Source organism: Taurulus bubalis (genome assembly GCF_910589615.1).
Source record: "Taurulus bubalis genome assembly, chromosome: 20".
NCBI lineage: Eukaryota > Metazoa > Chordata > Actinopteri > Perciformes > Cottidae > Taurulus > Taurulus bubalis.
The window spans coordinates 9,244,356-9,262,185 of NC_136608.1; the positions used below are offsets into that span (position 1 = coordinate 9,244,356).

The 17,830-nt window shown below is 37.8% G+C and overlaps 1 protein-coding gene across 1 annotated transcript; it reads right to left on the reverse strand.

Moving 5' to 3' along the window:
- Positions 1–379: 379 nt before the first annotated feature.
- On the reverse strand, positions 380–775 carry LOC306752335 (oxidized low-density lipoprotein receptor 1-like; the record flags this gene model as incomplete). The annotated part of the gene is made up of 1 exon (XM_079236086.1): positions 380–775. The coding sequence occupies one exon, from the start codon at positions 773–775 to the stop codon at positions 380–382; it is 396 nt and encodes a 131-aa protein (XP_079092212.1).
- Between the last annotated feature and the right edge of the window lie 17,055 nt (positions 776–17,830).

Genomic DNA, 17,830 nt, shown 5'->3' on the forward strand with positions numbered 1-17,830 from the left:
TGAGACCGGTGGGTAGCATTAATTAACACACATTTCTGTGTTTATGAAAAGATTCCCAGTGGTTGGACTTCAATTTATTGTATTTTTTTCAAGCACACAAGCTATCTTGAAGTGAATTTACACAGACATATGATTTTAACATTAAACAAAGCTCACATGAAAGTGTTGTGGTCTCAAAGAAAAGTTAAGGCACACAGCAAATATTATCTTACAGTCGTCTTCCGTAGATATGTTATGTATTTGCTGTACTGCACTATATTGATTATTAACAAACAAAAATCAAAACAACTTAAAAAATAACAGATTATTTTGTAGCAAGTGGATTCAGGAAAAGACGCCCAAGAATAATCAGAGTAGTACAGGAACATGTCAGGGTTGGCTAAGGCCATGATGAGGCACGGACCATCCTCGATTTATTCATGAAGACAATCTCCTCCTCACAAAGAAAAGGTTTCTCATCCAAACAGTTTTCATCACTCCACATGCCGTCCGTCTTGTTGATGGCACCACAGGTGTTGTACACGGGTAATTCACGTGTTAATATCTTAAACTTGTTGAAGCTCACCACCCTGTCACTCCAAATCCAGAATCCAAAAACACGACTCTGCCTCAGACCAATCCAGAACGGACCACTAACATCAGTGTGGTTGAGCCATTGCTCGACAGCCGTCTGATCCTCTGCATCGTTAATCCACAGCAGGCCATTGTGGTAGTTCTTGCAGTAGTCAAAGGCCTCTTCCCACGTTAATGTTGTATTAATGACTATGATTCTCATTTTACCTAACATGAAATCAGGGAAAAGTATGAAGAAATATTTGCAGTTAGAAACACAAATTTAACCACATGCCTCAACTCTACGTCTATCATGCTACAGTTTACTTTTTGTCTTTTCACTTTGTACTTTGCAATACTGTGTCAAACAAGAACAAAACAAGTTCATGTCTATAATCACAGATGATGTCATTGAGTGTCGCATGCATAATGTGACATCCTGTCAATTGTATTTGATTATTAATAATCTAACCGAAAAGCCCAGCCCAATGTAAACAAATCATTCCCAATAAAAGCAGCACTATATCCAAAAGGTGATCAATCTAGCGCATTTTATTCACTGATTGTTCTCAGAATTTAATTAGAGTTTTAACAGATATAACAAAACAAAAATGTAAGCAGATAATCAACTCTACCTCTACGTTTTACAGCATATATTGCTTACCTTTGGAGCAAAAGGAATGTCCACAGTCGTCCCCATGTGTTTTAAAAAGTCCAGTGTTACTTAAGGAATACTTGGCATATATCTGTGGTTGATCATCACGGCCTTTTCCAGAACGAGGAATATGCCATTCTCTGAATGAAGAGCAGCTTCCGTCCTCCCACTCCCAATCATCGAGCATTAGTCCAATCCAAAAGCTTCTGTTTTTTCCGGCTTTAATTGCATTCTCATTTTGTGTGTCATTATTGATGCTGGCCAAGTCAACGAAGTGAACTCTGCAGTATTGCAAAGCCTGACACCAAGTCTTATTGCTTTCAATCAGGGTGTAGTTACTACCTGCAATATATAGACGAATAGATAATACATTTCATTTTTCTGTCCTATCACTCACTATCAAAGTAAGAAAGTTAGTACCATGGACTTTTTGTAGTTTGGTTTGTGCAGGACAACGTCGACTCCCATATTTCAAAAGCATACCAAGTAGAGGAATAAGTCATTTAAATTGTGAACTGAAAACCAACCCCCCTAAAAAATACAACCAAAGCTCTAAAATATTATCTAATTTTATCAATTGTTGTTTAATTGTTGTTTTGGTGTTGGCACCTCAGCAGCTCAGATGGGCCTTGTGAATAAGGATGGCAATGTGAGTCTGTCTGTCGTCGGCCCAGCAGTATGGTCTATACTAAAATATATCAACAATTATAGGATGGATTGCCATGGCCTTTTGTGCAGATATTCATGGTTTCCAGACAATGCATCACTTTGACTTTTGGTGATCCTCAACCTTCCTGCTTCTTCAAACATGTCAGTCTGCTAAAGTTAGCATTTATTTCAAAGCATAGCCTCACATAGCCACTAGCATCTCAACAGATTATTTGCTTTGTTTTTCTTTAGTAATCTAATGTTGTTTTTTCAACGTCAAAAGGAAATCAAATACTTACCATTGTTGCACATGAAAGGTTTCCTCTCTGAACAATCAAAATGACCCCACTTGGTGTCAATGGCTACACATCGCTGCATATCGTTTGATTCATTCACAGATATATTGTTGAATGTGACAGGTTCACCATTTGACCAAGTGACGTTTCGACCCTTATGCAGACCAAGCCAAGCTGCTCCGTCTGCAACAGTTCTCTTCAAAAAAGATCTTGTGATCATTTCGTCCTCTTTATCATACAGAGTCACATATGATTCACCGGGCTCATTACAGTCACGCAACACATTGCACCATTTGACCCTCTCTGTGTCAGGAAAACGAAGAACTCGCAGACGGTTTGATGCAAATGCAAAGTGAGAAAATCCTATAAAAAGGAACACAAAACAAAATTGTATTTGTTTCTCACGTATCGTGTATGGCTTCTAAGAAAAACAAACAATATGATGCATGCCACCCTACGAGACTATAAACTGAACAACCACGTTTTTGAGACTTAATCACAGTACACATGTTTCAATGGTATACATCTACATTTAAAACACCCTTATAACATGAGATAGATAACAAGACCAAGAAAGGAACACTTACCTGAACACAGCAGGAATAACACAAGGGTCATCTCCACAGACATGGTGAGGTTCATATGATGAAACGTCTTCATAAAAAAAAGTAACAGATCCACATCAGGGAGAAATGATCAACTGGGAATGTGAAAAGTGAAATCACTCACTGTGTAACTCCTGCATATCCTTTCTGGGTTGACCTTATACATTTACCAATGCAATATAATGTATGCTAACTACTGGATTGAATAACAGCAATGATTTTTGCTCAAGATGTTGAAGTCTCTTACCTGCAGAGTGCTGTCAAATCGTGTTTGATGCAGTGTCAAGAAGTCACAGGTCCTATTTGTAGTATCAGGGATGTGGAACTCGCTGAGGGCTTTTTTTTTTTTTTACTTGTTTGCATAGTGAAAACAGGGATATCAAGGGATGAATGAGTAATTAACGATAGTTATGTTTGACTGGATGACAGTCATCTCTTGTGTCTTACCAACTGAGGAAACTAATTTCAATGTCTTCTTCTTTTGATGCTATGCATAACCTACACCAACACCGAAATACAAACACATACTTGTACAATGTAAAAATAGAAAATAGGATAATTGCATTGGTCTTGAATGTATTCATATTGTTTGGATGACTCCCTATTATATATTACATATGTATACCCACAGACTTAAAAGTAAGGATACATATTCAATTAATCTGCAGCGTTGACACACAAAAGGTGCAGCTGTTTACTTGATCCATATTTCTGTTTGCACACTGTATTCCCTGGAAAGGCAAATTGTACATATTCCATGAAATTGATGTCCTGAGCAAATATTAAGAGACAATACTGCTAGATTGTGGATGAGTAGAAAACATTAGCAAGACCAGAAAAGACAAGGCCAGATGGAGTTCCCACAGGGTCACTGTCAAAAATATGAATAAAAAACAGAAACATTTGGATCTTCAAACATAAATTTAACTTAGAAATGGGCATCATGTCCTCAAAATAGTTTTATAGTTAAATGACTGAATAGCAGTATCTAAGAAATATTTTCATCTCATAAAATGTGTCCCAGAAACTCTTGTCCATGCTGACTGGTCTCCAGGGCCGTATCTTGATTTTTGCTTGGGGCCTTTCAAATCACTTAAACTGCACCTGTGCATGCAGACATGTCCTCTAATTATTTCAGAATATAGTATATGTATTACAGAACATCTAGAGAAGATTTTTCTGTCTTCCTTTAGCTTTTGCACTACATCCCAAAGGTCTGAGGTCTATGAACAGTGCAAGTCAGAGTGTGCACCTTGATGTTTCTTGACTGTTCTCACTTTTGTTCTCATTTATCTGGACCTACTCCTCCTTGAGTGCTTAATAAGACTACTGACGAGTTACTTACACATGACTGAATGCATATTCGAGTGAGGCCTTGGACTGTACCTAATAAAGTTGCCACTGAGTGTGTATTAATCGTGATATTTCATGACATTTATATTGGCTGTGTTTCCAACTGGGTAAGATAAACTTTTAATTTCACCTCTGCAGTGAGCAGAAGGTGGGGTGGACCCCAATATATTTGGAAGCATCTTTATTAGACTGCAAGCTCATCCATGATGTCATTGAACCCTGGAACCCATTATGCAGAGTATTAGCCAAATTTGGATTTGAGCTTAAAAATGTATCCAACCTTCAAAGAGGCGCCATTGCTTTGAATGAGCAAACGTTCACAGAACAACACTGCATAGAGCAACTTACTGGACTTGTAACCTGGTTGGAAGCAAATCCTTTTGCTTTGTGGAAAAGTTACAGCAGCTGGTAGGTAAAACATGCAAGGGCCTTATTTATTTTTGCTATCTTCAATCGTTTTCCAAATAGAGCAACTATGTGTCATATTCTGCATTTCTACTCTATGTCAAAATACAGAATGTACAGCTTATTAAATCATTCAGTGGCATAGCACAGTCAACTTGTCATCATGAATATGGTTGTTAGAAGAGATGAATTTGTTTAGTATTCAAATTATAGCAGGTGGAGTGACGCCACCAGGCATATGTGTGTCAATGAATAACCATGTGTATCAGGAGATGATATTCAAATAATCCAAGCATTTGTTTTTGGGGAATATTTAACTTTGGACTTTTCGCTTGCAGGGTGATTTTTAAAGGTCACTGTAATATTATTTCACTATTTGAGATCAGTGAATTTATTTTCAAATTTCATGTAATGTCTTTAATCATTCCCAATATTGTCTTCCTCGGTTCAGTTTCCGGGCGTAACAGCTGTCAGTGTTATTGAAATATTCCAGTTATTATGTGTTTTGTGTTTTCACAAATTTACGATGTGCCATATGTAATGTGTCTGAGATGGGCCCCTATACTCAAACCCTAGGGCCAATTTTAGAATTAAATTTAGAAAATAAAATAGTCAGAAGTCCGGTTCTGTCATGCTAAGTGTGGGTCAGTGAGTGTAACATGCGCCACATGATGCAGTTCTAAATAGGGAAGCTACTGTTTCTGCACATCCATTAAGTGGTTTGAGAAATTCACCTAGATTGTAGATGTAGATATATATATATATATATATATATATATATATATATATATATAAAATAATAGTGTTCAGCTTAGAAGTATGTTCATTAGTTTATATATTTGGACAGAAGCACAGCCACATTGTACACATAAGCAGCAGTCACGAACAGAGACTGTTCTACACACAGCCTCTTATTTGAATTTCAAATATGATCACAGTATAGTTGCAAATATGTCTCGCTACTCCAGTTCATGGCAAACAACAACATCCTTGTTGGTTGGGCTGCTAACAAAGGATGATTGACGGTCGTAGAGGAGAACAGAGTGTCATTAAAAAAATATGTAAGATACCCCACCAATACTCAAACTGGTATTGTACAGAGACATATTACAGAAGTGTGCATAATCTCACATCGTTCAGACTCAAGAGGCAGAAGTAGGACATACTGATTTGAAGACGCAAATATAATGATGTTTTAACTATGGTCAGAGGTATGGATACTCACATGAAACTCTTGAAACAGCCTTGTGATACAGCTGCCATTCAGTGAAGTAACCACCAAATATGCTGCTTATCATCTATGACCATATTCCCGTCATGTGTGTCTGTGTATTGAATTGCTCGTCTGTGCTGTGTACCCCTGATAACAGCACACATACACTCTGCAACACCTGAACATGATGAAATTTGTCTTTAATCCCCTCTGTGTCAGCTTGTTGACTTTCAGGCATCAGCGCGATACATCAGGCCACAGAAATATTCCCACTACATATTGTTGCTGAAATACTCTGTAATAATAATACTGTGTGGCTGACACAGCACCAATAGGAAGGAATAGGAAGGGCACGTGTCACCTAAAGTCACATCAGTGCAATGCTAGCTCTGCAACAATTAAATAATTAATAAAATAAACTATTCATGTTTCATTTCTTGGCCCTGCACAACCTGGTTTTGCTGTCATTTTCAAATATTTAGCAGAGTTCTGTCAATAATTATATTAGAAGAAAATGGCAATGGACACAAAACCAAATAGAACTCTGCATTAAAAGTATTCACTGAAGGTTTATTATAATTGTCAAGTAGCATCATCGTGATATTTTGAAATTAAAATGTCAGTCAACCACACAATCACAAAGATTAGGTATTCAGTTTCTACCACCAAACTAAAGCAGTGTCCCAGGTAACCGCCACAGATAAGATCGTTTTCATAGGGGAACAACTTAAACTACATAAATGGTCCCAACGTTTCAGAGGTGGATATCTAAAATCCCCAAAATATAAAAATACGAAATATCTGCATAACACACCCATAAGGATCTCAATGATACAAGTTCAATGTCAACGAATCAGCAATTCATATTCAAGTTTTTTATTAGAATGTAAGTGAGCATGTTTGGAGAAAACGGATAGTAGTGCAGTTTCAGGCTTCAGAGATCAAGTTTAGGGACATGCTATCTTTGCAGGAAGCATACCATAGCATACCATATTAGAAGAAAATGGCAATGGACACAAAACCTACAGCAGTGCAACGCCAGAATCCGGCTCTTTGTGAGTATCGATGTGGGTGTATGCGCCCGCCGCTGATTGTTTGTGAAGTGAGGTCGAATGTGTTCAGAGCATGTGCGGCAATCCGTGGCAGCGCTCATGCTCTCTTCAAGCGGGCAGTGTGCGTAAGTAAAGCACCAATAAGCATTCACAAAGATGATCAGCTGCACACCGCGATTGTGGCCACTGATACAATGGAGGGGAACGTTGAGAAAGGGAGACGTCAAATGGATTCCACAGCAGGTGAAGCCATTTTAGCCACATAACTCCTGTGAGACATTTAGCCGTTGATGTGACTAGTTTAAGCTGTGTGTGTGTGTGTGTGTGTGTGTGTGTGTGTGTGTGTGTGTGTGTGTGTGTGTGTGTGTGTGTGTGTGTGTGTGTGTGTGTGTGTGTGTGTACAGTATATGTGTGTGCACGGTTTGCTTGTCGAGGACGCAGCGTCTTGATTGCCAGCCAGTCTGTCACGGCACTAGAACATGAGGCAGTGTAAGTTATTTGCCCACTTTGATTTGAATTTGGAGGAAGTCATGCACTTGATGATTAAACCCCCTCAAGTTCAAGTATGTGTGATGTCACCAAATTTAGAAGTGAAGACCAACAAGGATAGTTGAGAGTAACATAAGAGAAAGCTTTTAAAAATGTTTTATTTTTGAATAAAAAGCTCTTCATTTTAGGAAAATACATTTCACTAAATGGTCCTTGCCCTGCAGCTTTAAATTCAGTTAATTTAGGTGTGAAGTGATGTTAACCAAAAAAACACAATATCCATATTCTCACATCCTAAACAGAGCAATGTGTGTGCAGAGACTATATCTTTGCTGATCAAAACACTTGTTACAGCTCTATTTAAATACAGTTATATATCTGTTTACGTCATCTTTGGGCAGTGAATTAATGTGTAGGATTCTGATCATGTTGGGCTAGAAGGCTTATTTGCATGGTCCCCATAGGATCTATGTTAATCACTTTGGTGATTTTTACTCGAGCACCACCATGAGGTTGACGTTTTATTGTTTTATTAAATGTCTCAAAACTATTAAATGAATAGTCTTGAAAGATTTAAACAGATTTTCTGGAACCCTTTAAGATAATTTTAATTCACTCTTCCCTTGACGTATTATCTAGTGCCATCAGGACACAACTTTCATGTTTCCTATACTTTGGTTTATGACAAAATATCTGCTAAATACCTACACTGTACTTTGTATTCATTGACATTTAGCAAATGTGAGAATGCGCAACTAGAATGGCAAACAATATGTACTAAACATCAGTATGTTCACGTCGTCATTGTGAGTATGTGAGCATTTACGAACGTGCTGTAGATTGTTATTCTTGTTGATATAAGTGTACATATTTAACCCAATCAACGCTACCCTATGATATTGGTTGCACCGCCGATGACCCAAAACTATTGGCTTCTTCATTTCACAAGTGGAGCCGTGGACAAGGCGTGGGCCCCTGAAGCATACAGAAACTCTTTGTTTGACTGCCTTGTTATTGCTTTCCTTCTCGCACTGCCTTGACCACAAGTTGACAGGCAGTAGCTGTCTCTATGGAAACAGTGTGCTTTTAACCACGCAGCAAAGTGTAGAAGAGTAGAACAAAGCCGTGAGGAGGAGGGACAAATGGCTTGCAGCTTATTCATTCTTCATGATAAAATTACATAATGACAAGAAAAATGGCGGGTTGGCAATGAATGTTGTATTTAGCTTTTTCACACACATTACTTCATGATATGGTCCTTATATTTTCCTGCATCCTCCAATACACCATCAAAAGGAGCTCTTTGTGTAAATTGACATAGAAGATGATATAGAACAGGATTCTTAACATTATTTGTACATGTATGTGCAATTTGTTAGGATTCAAAAATATACCAACGCCCTCAAGCAGAAACAATCATTTTAAATAATAGAAAATAAAGCAAAAATCCTCTGTATACATTTTGGTTTTTTAATATAATCTATCACTGGACGTGTTCCATGGTGCATGTGTTGACTTCCTCCTATAGCCCTTAAAGGCTTGCTCTCGCCAAAGTAATGATACCTATGCAGCAGAGAGACAAGTGTGACAGAGAAAAAAGTCAACCTGAGCCATGAGTTAGAAAGAGAGATGGAGAAAGTGACCAAGAGACCAAGAAGTATGGGGTTAGGAAGTCTGAATGTTGATTTAGAGAAACAAACAAGAATAAGTGATGATGAAGAGGGAGGAGGAAGTGAGATGTGGAGGATCATTGCAAAACTAAATGGAAAAACCGAATGTCAGAAAGGAAGGATTTGGCAGAGGAATGGGAGATGAGTGGAAACTGGCTTTACTTTACTTATTAACACAATTGTTCTTGGAAGTTTTCTCTGCGGCAAAACACATTTACTGCCTTTAGTGTGATGCACTGCATTCTCTCAAGGACAGGGGGGCCGTGAAGTCAATGTCTCCAGAGGATAAGTAAGACAGGTGCATGTTGCATGTCTTTTAGCTTACAGTGAGAAGAGAAGTAGAAGATACATGAGTTTATATCTGTTTCTGCCAAACTTGCATCCTTCGCTGCAAATTACTTTTGTAACAGAAAATGACTCAACCTTTTGACATGATTTTGTCACAATGCAGTTTTTTATTGTATTCTCCAGGACAACAAATATATCATATATAGTCAGTTTACAAATGTGGCTCACCTTGAGTTTTTTTCTTTTTATGAAGACAGTAATAAAACACATTTTACAGTTCTTTCCAGCCAGTTAAATATATGGGGCACACCTTTAGTTGAACCAGCAGTTCCAGAACAGGCTTGAAATGTAAGGAAATAGGTTGGTTTTGATACCGCTGCATATCTGCAAAAAATGTTGAGCCTCCTTGAGATACATTTTATTAAAAGCGAAAAACATACTTTCAAAAATAATTACTGCACACATGAGTCACTTAGATATTTGCTGCATAGTTTTATGGAGCCTGAATCATTTAAAAACATTAAATGTTACACTTTTAAATGATGAACCAAACCTTTAAGCCTCCCTTTTTTTTTTTACAAGCCACCGGTTGAGAAATGAGCTTCTGACAAACTGTGATTTCGAAGCACATTTTTCATACTGAAACTTCTCATCCTACTACCAGCAAATCAAAAAGTCAGCATTTCATTCAGTAATTGGCTCCTGCTGTCAAACCAGCAAATTGCATGTATGACTAATGCAGAGCAACCCTTAACTCACTCCTCTCTTGTAATATTTCTTTTTAAAGACAGTTAGGGACTGAAATATATATTTTTTTAAATACTAATGAATGAGTGACAGCTGAAGGAACATGCAAATAAAATGTTACGATAAAGGTGTATGCTATACGTGTTATGTTATACTCTCTGGCTCCTACACGCAGCTAATTATTTTAGGAAGCCCTTTGCCCTTTGAGAAATCTAAAATCCCAAATATTTGCTCAATTTTAATTAATTTTGTATTCTTGTTTTAGATTACTGTTTTGTGTTTTAGCCACAATTATGTAATTTTTACAAACAAAACATGCCAACATTACAAACCAGCCTCCAGCCAAACCAGCAAATATGTGTTTTGTTTGTAATTTTTACCAAACATTTGTATTTTCAATTTTCTTTTTTTTCTTTTCCTTCTTTCTTCTATGGAAAAGCATTTGGACAAAACACATTGTTTAACACAATTACACATCTTGTTATATTACCAGTGTTTTCATATGTCTTTGGTTTAATTAATTAATTTTGTTCACTGCAAAAGTTCAGCATTTTAACAACATGTCTTAACAAAATGTTTTACATGTCAAAGTCATTTTTCCCCTATGTTTATCTGCCTGGTCTCTTTTTGTAATAATGCATGTAGAACCTCAACACTAATGCACATTCATCTTATTTACACTTTTTGTTTTACATTGTGTGTGTAGTGAGAGTTGAGGCTGTGCAGTGTGGCGGCTAACGGCTAATCAGTGGGACAAACACACAGCTTCCATTCACATGATGGGTATCAAATAAGTAACCCATTGCTCTGTTGACGGGTCATAGGGTATCACCTATACTGATGTCTCATGTGGTCAGGATAGACCTGTATAAAAAGTGTGTCTGAGTTTCTCTGGGCTGTAGTTGTTACAGTTAGCAATCCATTGGTGTCATCCATCAGTTTCATCGCTTGAGTACCGACTGACAAATTAAAATGGCTCAGATCCAACCGAAGGCAGCTGTTTAACAGCTTCTCTTTTCTCCATTTTCTCTGACCTGCAGCATCTCTTGTAGTTTAGTTTTTTCCATCCTCTCTATCTGTTACTCTCTGTCAGTTCATTGCTGTGTTTGTTTACTGTTCTCTCACCCTTGTGTTTTTCTTTTCTCGTCTCATTCTCTTTGACCCGTCTTCTCTGGCTTCATTTTTAGCCCTTCTCAGTATTACTCTCTTTCTCTGACGTTTTGTCAATGTACTATATATATATATATATATATATATATATATATATATATATATATATATATATATATATATATATATATATATATTCTCTAGTTTTCTGTGTTCTGAGTGTCACTATGACTTTGTCATTCTCTCACCCATTTGAAAATACACTACATTTTCTGAATCAGTAAATTAGCAAATTTACAAAAACTTCCTTAATCAGTATACGTTTGCAAACTTACTGATTTACAGAGGCAGCTGCTCATTATGCAATCAGCTCCTAACTGCCTTCCAGGCCAATTCTGCAAGCTCGGTGAGCTTGCACAGTTCAGTGATGGGACTTTTTCAAATAAATACACATAAATGGTAATATTGATTTGACTTCAAAACTCCAAACCTTTTACCCAGGATTTAGTTCCACCTCAGACTGTGTGGACCTAATAATTAAATAATAATTAGAACTAAGACAAATCAAGAAACAACATGGGAATTTGGAAAGAGACTTAGAAGTAATAAACAGCAATCCAAGCATTCACAGCACAATAAACATCAAGTTCAAATTATAAACAAAAGTATTGCTTTTAGTTTGCTGCTATGAAATAGTCACATTGACATGAATGTCTCATTATTTTCCTTTTAAAATATGAGTTTTTATCTACTCTTTATTGGATTTTCTTGGGATTAACAAATACAGAGTATGAGAAGTTTTCATGCCTCCCAAAAAAACCATTGAGCTTTAATGTAATTCTGCTTCTGATTATATTACATAATACAACTCTGTTAAATATGTTTTTTGCAATTCTCCATTTAATGCATACACAAACGGGAGAGAAAAAAAACATTTGGAAATGTCACACAAACTGCATTTGACATATATATCACATATAGAGGACAATAGAGTAGAATGTATCACATCTGCACTTGATAAACTGTATAATTCCATTGCATAAATAAATGATCTGGTACTGTGGGAGTGCACAACTGATTCTGGATGCTCCTTCTTTATTTGACTCATTCACAGCATGTATTCTCCTCAAAAACTGACGTTGTCATACGTGTCCCCAATAAGGTATAGTTTGGATCAAGAGAAGCCACTTCATGATTACTCAGATGCTGTTGTTCAAAAGAATCACATCACATCAACATTTTCATCTTATTCATTTTCTCACTGCTTCATTGTCTCGTATCCTAGGAGTATGTTGTTTTTTTGGATCTCCTTCTTTTCTCAAAATACCTAAATTCCTTTGTTGATTCCTTCCTTCCTTCCTTCCTTTCAAACCTTTAACTTTCTTTTACACAAATTCCTGCTCAGGGAGTTGGTCTGGCAAAATTAATTGAGATTAGATTTTTTTATTTTTTCCAACTTTAATTGATCCACTACAGCTGAGATGGTCACGGTGATTGGTCGTGTTGAAAACTTGCCCATCGAACACAAATTCTCTCTGGCTGTAAAATCGATGGCAGAGAACTTATTGGAGTAAGTGTTTGCATCAGCATTAATGGATGATGTTTTTCTGTTCGGTTACACTTCTTTTTTGGTGCATTTTATATCCGCCAGCATGCTTTGTTTCATAGTTTCATTTAACCACTCTTGTTCTTTTGTCTTTCGGTCCATATCTCTGATTTTTAAGCCACGGGTAGAAAAGATCAACACTATTGGTCCGTTGCCTCTACTATATCTATGTTTGGGGTCTGATTACATTTTTCCAGTCAAAGCAATATTTTCTACCTGCCTCGCTGTCAGGTCTGGAGCTACATTAAATAGTGAGGTAATCCACCCTCAAATCTCTACCTTGATGAGTGCAACGCTCTAACTTTATCAGTCTTTTTATCAGCGTCTATCTTTATCTGTCTTTCCACCTGCCTCTTTGTCTTCCCTCACTCTGTTTCTGCTTCAATACCTTGCTATTCATAAAGCGCCAGTGATCCAGGAAAAAGTCTTCACAGGCATTGTTGTTCAGGATGTTGAACATTAGCATGCCGTCTGTTCTGCCAGACTGTGTTGTTTCCTTCTGCACAGCTGACTGGGTCAGATCTGCAACAGGCCCAGCTAATTTTCGTATAATTTAAACCTCTGAGGCTTTGCTGAAATTTAGTTCAGTGAAATTCTTCAACTTACATCTGACTTTGTAACGTCTCTGAGCAACTGCCTTCCTCTCGATGACCTCTCCCCTCCCGTCTCAAGGGTCACCACGGCGGCATCTCTGTTTTAGGAGCCATTCATTCATTTATTTCTGTCCTGGCCCACTTGTTCTCTTTCTTTCTTTCTTTCTTTCTTTCTTTCTTTCTTTCTTTCTCATCGCTCGTTGACTCAAGGGAAGTGAAGAAGACTCCGTTTGCAACCTTAATACATCCAGCAAACAGCAGCAAGCAAAGTTCATCTGCAGTCAATGAGCCATGATGGCCTTTAATGGCTGTTACGGACGACATGCCTTGTTCAGTCTGTAGAGCCCTGAAGCCCTGAAGCCCCGCCCCCTCTGTTGCACAGAGCGCTGGCCATTTGTTTATTCAAAGTTTATTCATATTGAACGTGTCGCATGTCCAAATGCACCAACTTTGACACTGCATTGTAGTAAGGAGACTGTGTTTTCAGCCGGTGGGGACTTATGGGTGCATTTAGCAACTAAAGAGCCACATGTCCTTACCTCAGATGAGACTGGAGACCAAAACAGATCTAAAAGGAGAATGAATATTTGATGTCTGCCCGATGGTTGTAACACGACTCCAAATGAATGCTAATGTTGCGTAATGTCTGCGGCAAATACCTAACTTTTTAACCATATCAACTTTATTATAGAGTCAGAGTGAACCATAACAGTAAAGACCATACAACGAACACAATGAACTATAAGATTACTAAAACCCTTGATAGAGGACACCCATGGTTATGGAGCACATCAAGGAAAACCTGGCTCTATTCCAGCCTGAGACCTTTTCTGCATGCTGTTCCCCTCTTGTTTAACTCCTTTATTGACAAACTCTAGTATCATATCCAATAAAGGCAACAACTAAATGTCAAAACAAAACAATGATTTTTCTGTGAGTTTGTCGCTACATGAAACAAAATTAAACACATTAAATGTAGCATTTTGAACAATTGTTTTGATACAAATATTGATTGTGGCAGCCTTAAGAAAAAGACAATCAATACATTGTCCCAAAACAGACTGATTGCCATGTAGCAATCTATTTTGACACCATCCTACTTTAAATTGCTATAAATAACAGAACATATTCATCATGGTGTAAGTACACTGACAATGATTAGGATTTACCCTGCAGGTTATACACAGGTTAATTGGTAGGATGGGCATCCCAAAATCCCAAACGGTACTCATATAGCAACAGTAGAAAATAATTAAATAGTAATAAACATGGGAAAATAATCTCCACACCCTACATTCATCAATCTCCCTGTGAGCTTTACATACTCATATTTCATGCAATCTGGGCGTTTATCTGGCAACCAAGTATAACAAGTTTAAGATGTTAATATGCCTCCCAATTCTGCTCCTCACAAAATGAGATAACTTCAAAGGATCCCAGATAGTGGTGAAATAATCAGTTTGGTGTTTCCTGACAGAACGTCCTGATTTCATGTTTGACATGAGATTTTAAAACAGCTTTCTCATCACGGTTTGTTATGAAAGTTATCTAATTACTACTATTTCCATTATCAAGAAATCAGACCCAGATCATGTTGTGTGGCCTCAACTCTTTTTTTAATTTCTGAGGCCTGCTGTGACGTACTCCAAGAAAAAGGAAATACTGTAGATGGAAGTTTGAAACGAAAGCTTCTTCCTGCATCGCAGCTCTCTTCCCTTCTCTCCCACAATGCCCTCTGTTCTGCTGAGTCATTTACTGGTGCGCCGCAGTTAATGCAGCTCACAAAACCACCGACAAAGAATGGCAGAGCCGAATTCCTTGCTGGGGTCCACAAGCGCCAAACGATTTCCTTTTCCTTTGGAAAATGAAAACCCCAAATCTAATCTTGTCCCTTGATATCAAATTAGCAATTAAAAATGCAAACAATACTGAGGCTGGTTTTGCTCTTCTCTGCGCCACCCTGGGGCGAACTGGCCTTGCCTTTCCAAAGAATTTCAAATGTCACAGTAAAAGAAGTTGAAAAAAACATTAACAGTGACATTTTATTGTGTGTGTGTGTGTGTGTGTGTGTGTGTGTGTGTGTGTGTGTGTGTGTGTGTGTGTGTGTGTGTGTGTGTGTGTGTGTGTGTTATTTGAGCGTACAAACACACATACATTTAGAGTAAATTCCATTTGCCCGAATGCAAATACTAGGCCTGAGGTTGTTTGAGATTAGTGCCTGTTCTTCACTTGTTTTGTATCCACTTGTGTGGTGTTCCCTGTCGACCCCAGTCTTAGCCCCCCAGGTAGGCGTTCTATTTTATGAGAAAGGTAGCAGATATGCCGTACAATTTGTCCTTTTTCAAAACCTGATGTAAAAACTCTATTATACTGCTCAAATGCATGTGTGTGGATGTGTATATTGGACTGCTAATGAAGAAAACAGTGCTATATGTTACAGAGATCTCTGTCATTTGAAGTCGCACTGATTGCAATGGCACATACTAAACTTAATACTAAACCCCAAAAATGTGGGCTGAATTCTTCATCAAGGACTCTTCCTCACTCTCCAAGTCCTCGTACTCCAATGAATCGATACCAAAGCCACTGATGTGACATAGCAAAAAAAATCTGCAACGCCCGGCTTTGCAAGAGCATATAAATCCATTGTACATGTTTATAACACAATTCAACCATAAATATTAACATGAACCCTAAATATGACTTGAATGACTCAAAACTGACTTGAGAGAGCTCCCCAAGTTATGAAAATATCACTTTTCATATCCCTAGCCTGATGCCATTAGCGCACCTTTCTGGAAAGCTTACGACCTAGCAAATCCACCAATTGCGCCACAACCACTGTGAGACAAAGACTCAGCAAGATATCAACTACATTCCAGCCAAAAAACTGAAATATGACTTACTTATGGATGAAACAATATTCCACACGACCTTGCTTGGTATGTATGGGTGCATCTGCTTGAGCAGAGGCCGTCTGTGTTCGAATCAGAGGCGTTCAAGGTCCAGGAAGAAAGCTAGGGCATTTTGGCTTTCAGCAAACCTTTTACTAACAATATTTATTTCAATTAATCAAAGTCAAATTTTAACACTGTTAAAAAAAAGACTGTTAACACATAGTGCTATTTTATAGGAGAACAAAAGTGATGATATGCATAATTAAAAATAGGAAATAGATCCTGGGGTTTTTTTCCCGGAAGTTTTTTCTTTCTTTTTCTATGTGTTCTATCATCAACCAATAAATTAGTAACACATATACTGCTATATGAATCTCTTAACTAAATTCACAAGTGTTTTCTATATAGTATACCTTTTTCAAAACCATTAAAAAATTTTGAGAAAAATGTCTGGGGTCAAACAAGTTTTAATGATTTAAAATGCTGCAGTTTTTAAGTCAACATAGCCCGGGATAAGTGGAAACAAAATGAATGGATGGATTGATAGATGGATACATGGATGGATGGATAGATGGATGCATGGATGGACGGATGGCTATGATGTCCTATACTGACCCTTCTCCCATAGTCATAAACCTGAAGTTTGATTTCAGGGAGTGATGTTATCCCACAGGCACTGGTAGGAATTATAGGAGCCCTTAACAAGATGTGGCTCTGGACACATTAAAAAACTCTATCAATCTCAGCCTCTATATGTCCCCTCCTCAGGAACCCAGGGCGGCTTGACTCATTACCTCTACTCTACTCTCTCCACTTCTTTTATGGTTTGCCTTCAACCAACCGGAGCTTATTAAGCAATGCACTATTGTCATTGCTGTACAGTGCAAAATACTACACTATATTACTCTATTAAATTCAAACGTAAATTCAGTTTTTTAATGCTGAACTAGATTGGACAACACTGTGTAAGTCCTATCAAAGTGGTGATACATGTAGCAGTGGGCCTCGTGCAGACGCCTGAGATCATGCTTCCTCATTTCTTAACTGTGGATAAAGTAGATCCTAGGGGGTTCATAAGGGCTTTTCCTAGGCAATATTATATATGTAATCCCTCCAGCATGTTCTGGTTCTGCCCAGAATAAACCTTAAGGGAGGTGGCATGCCGATCAGATGCCTGCACTACCTCATTTGGCTTTTTTTTAGAAGTCCCTGAAGATGAACCAAGAGACCTCGGAGAAAATGTAATCTGAAACATTCCAAATGTCATTATTTTGGTCACGACCCAAAACTCTCGACTTAGGGTGAGTGATGAAACTTAGATTGATAGTTAATGTGGGAGCTTCACCTTGAGGCTCGGCTCACAACTCACCACAACAGTATGCTGAAACTCCGGATTCTATTTCCCAGTCAATCTCACTTTTCATCTCTTTTTATCTCAGTCACGAAGGAGATCCGAAAACATCCGAAAACAGACGCTTATCACTTTAAAAAGATCACAGCCCCAATGAAGTTAGCAGAACATCCTTCTCTTTGGCCAGACAAACTCTTTCTACACTAAGGTGTTTGCTTCCATGACCCCAGAGGATACTATTCTGCTGATATACTTTTCATGAATTCAGCTAAAATGAATAGTTTAACATTCTGGAAAGCA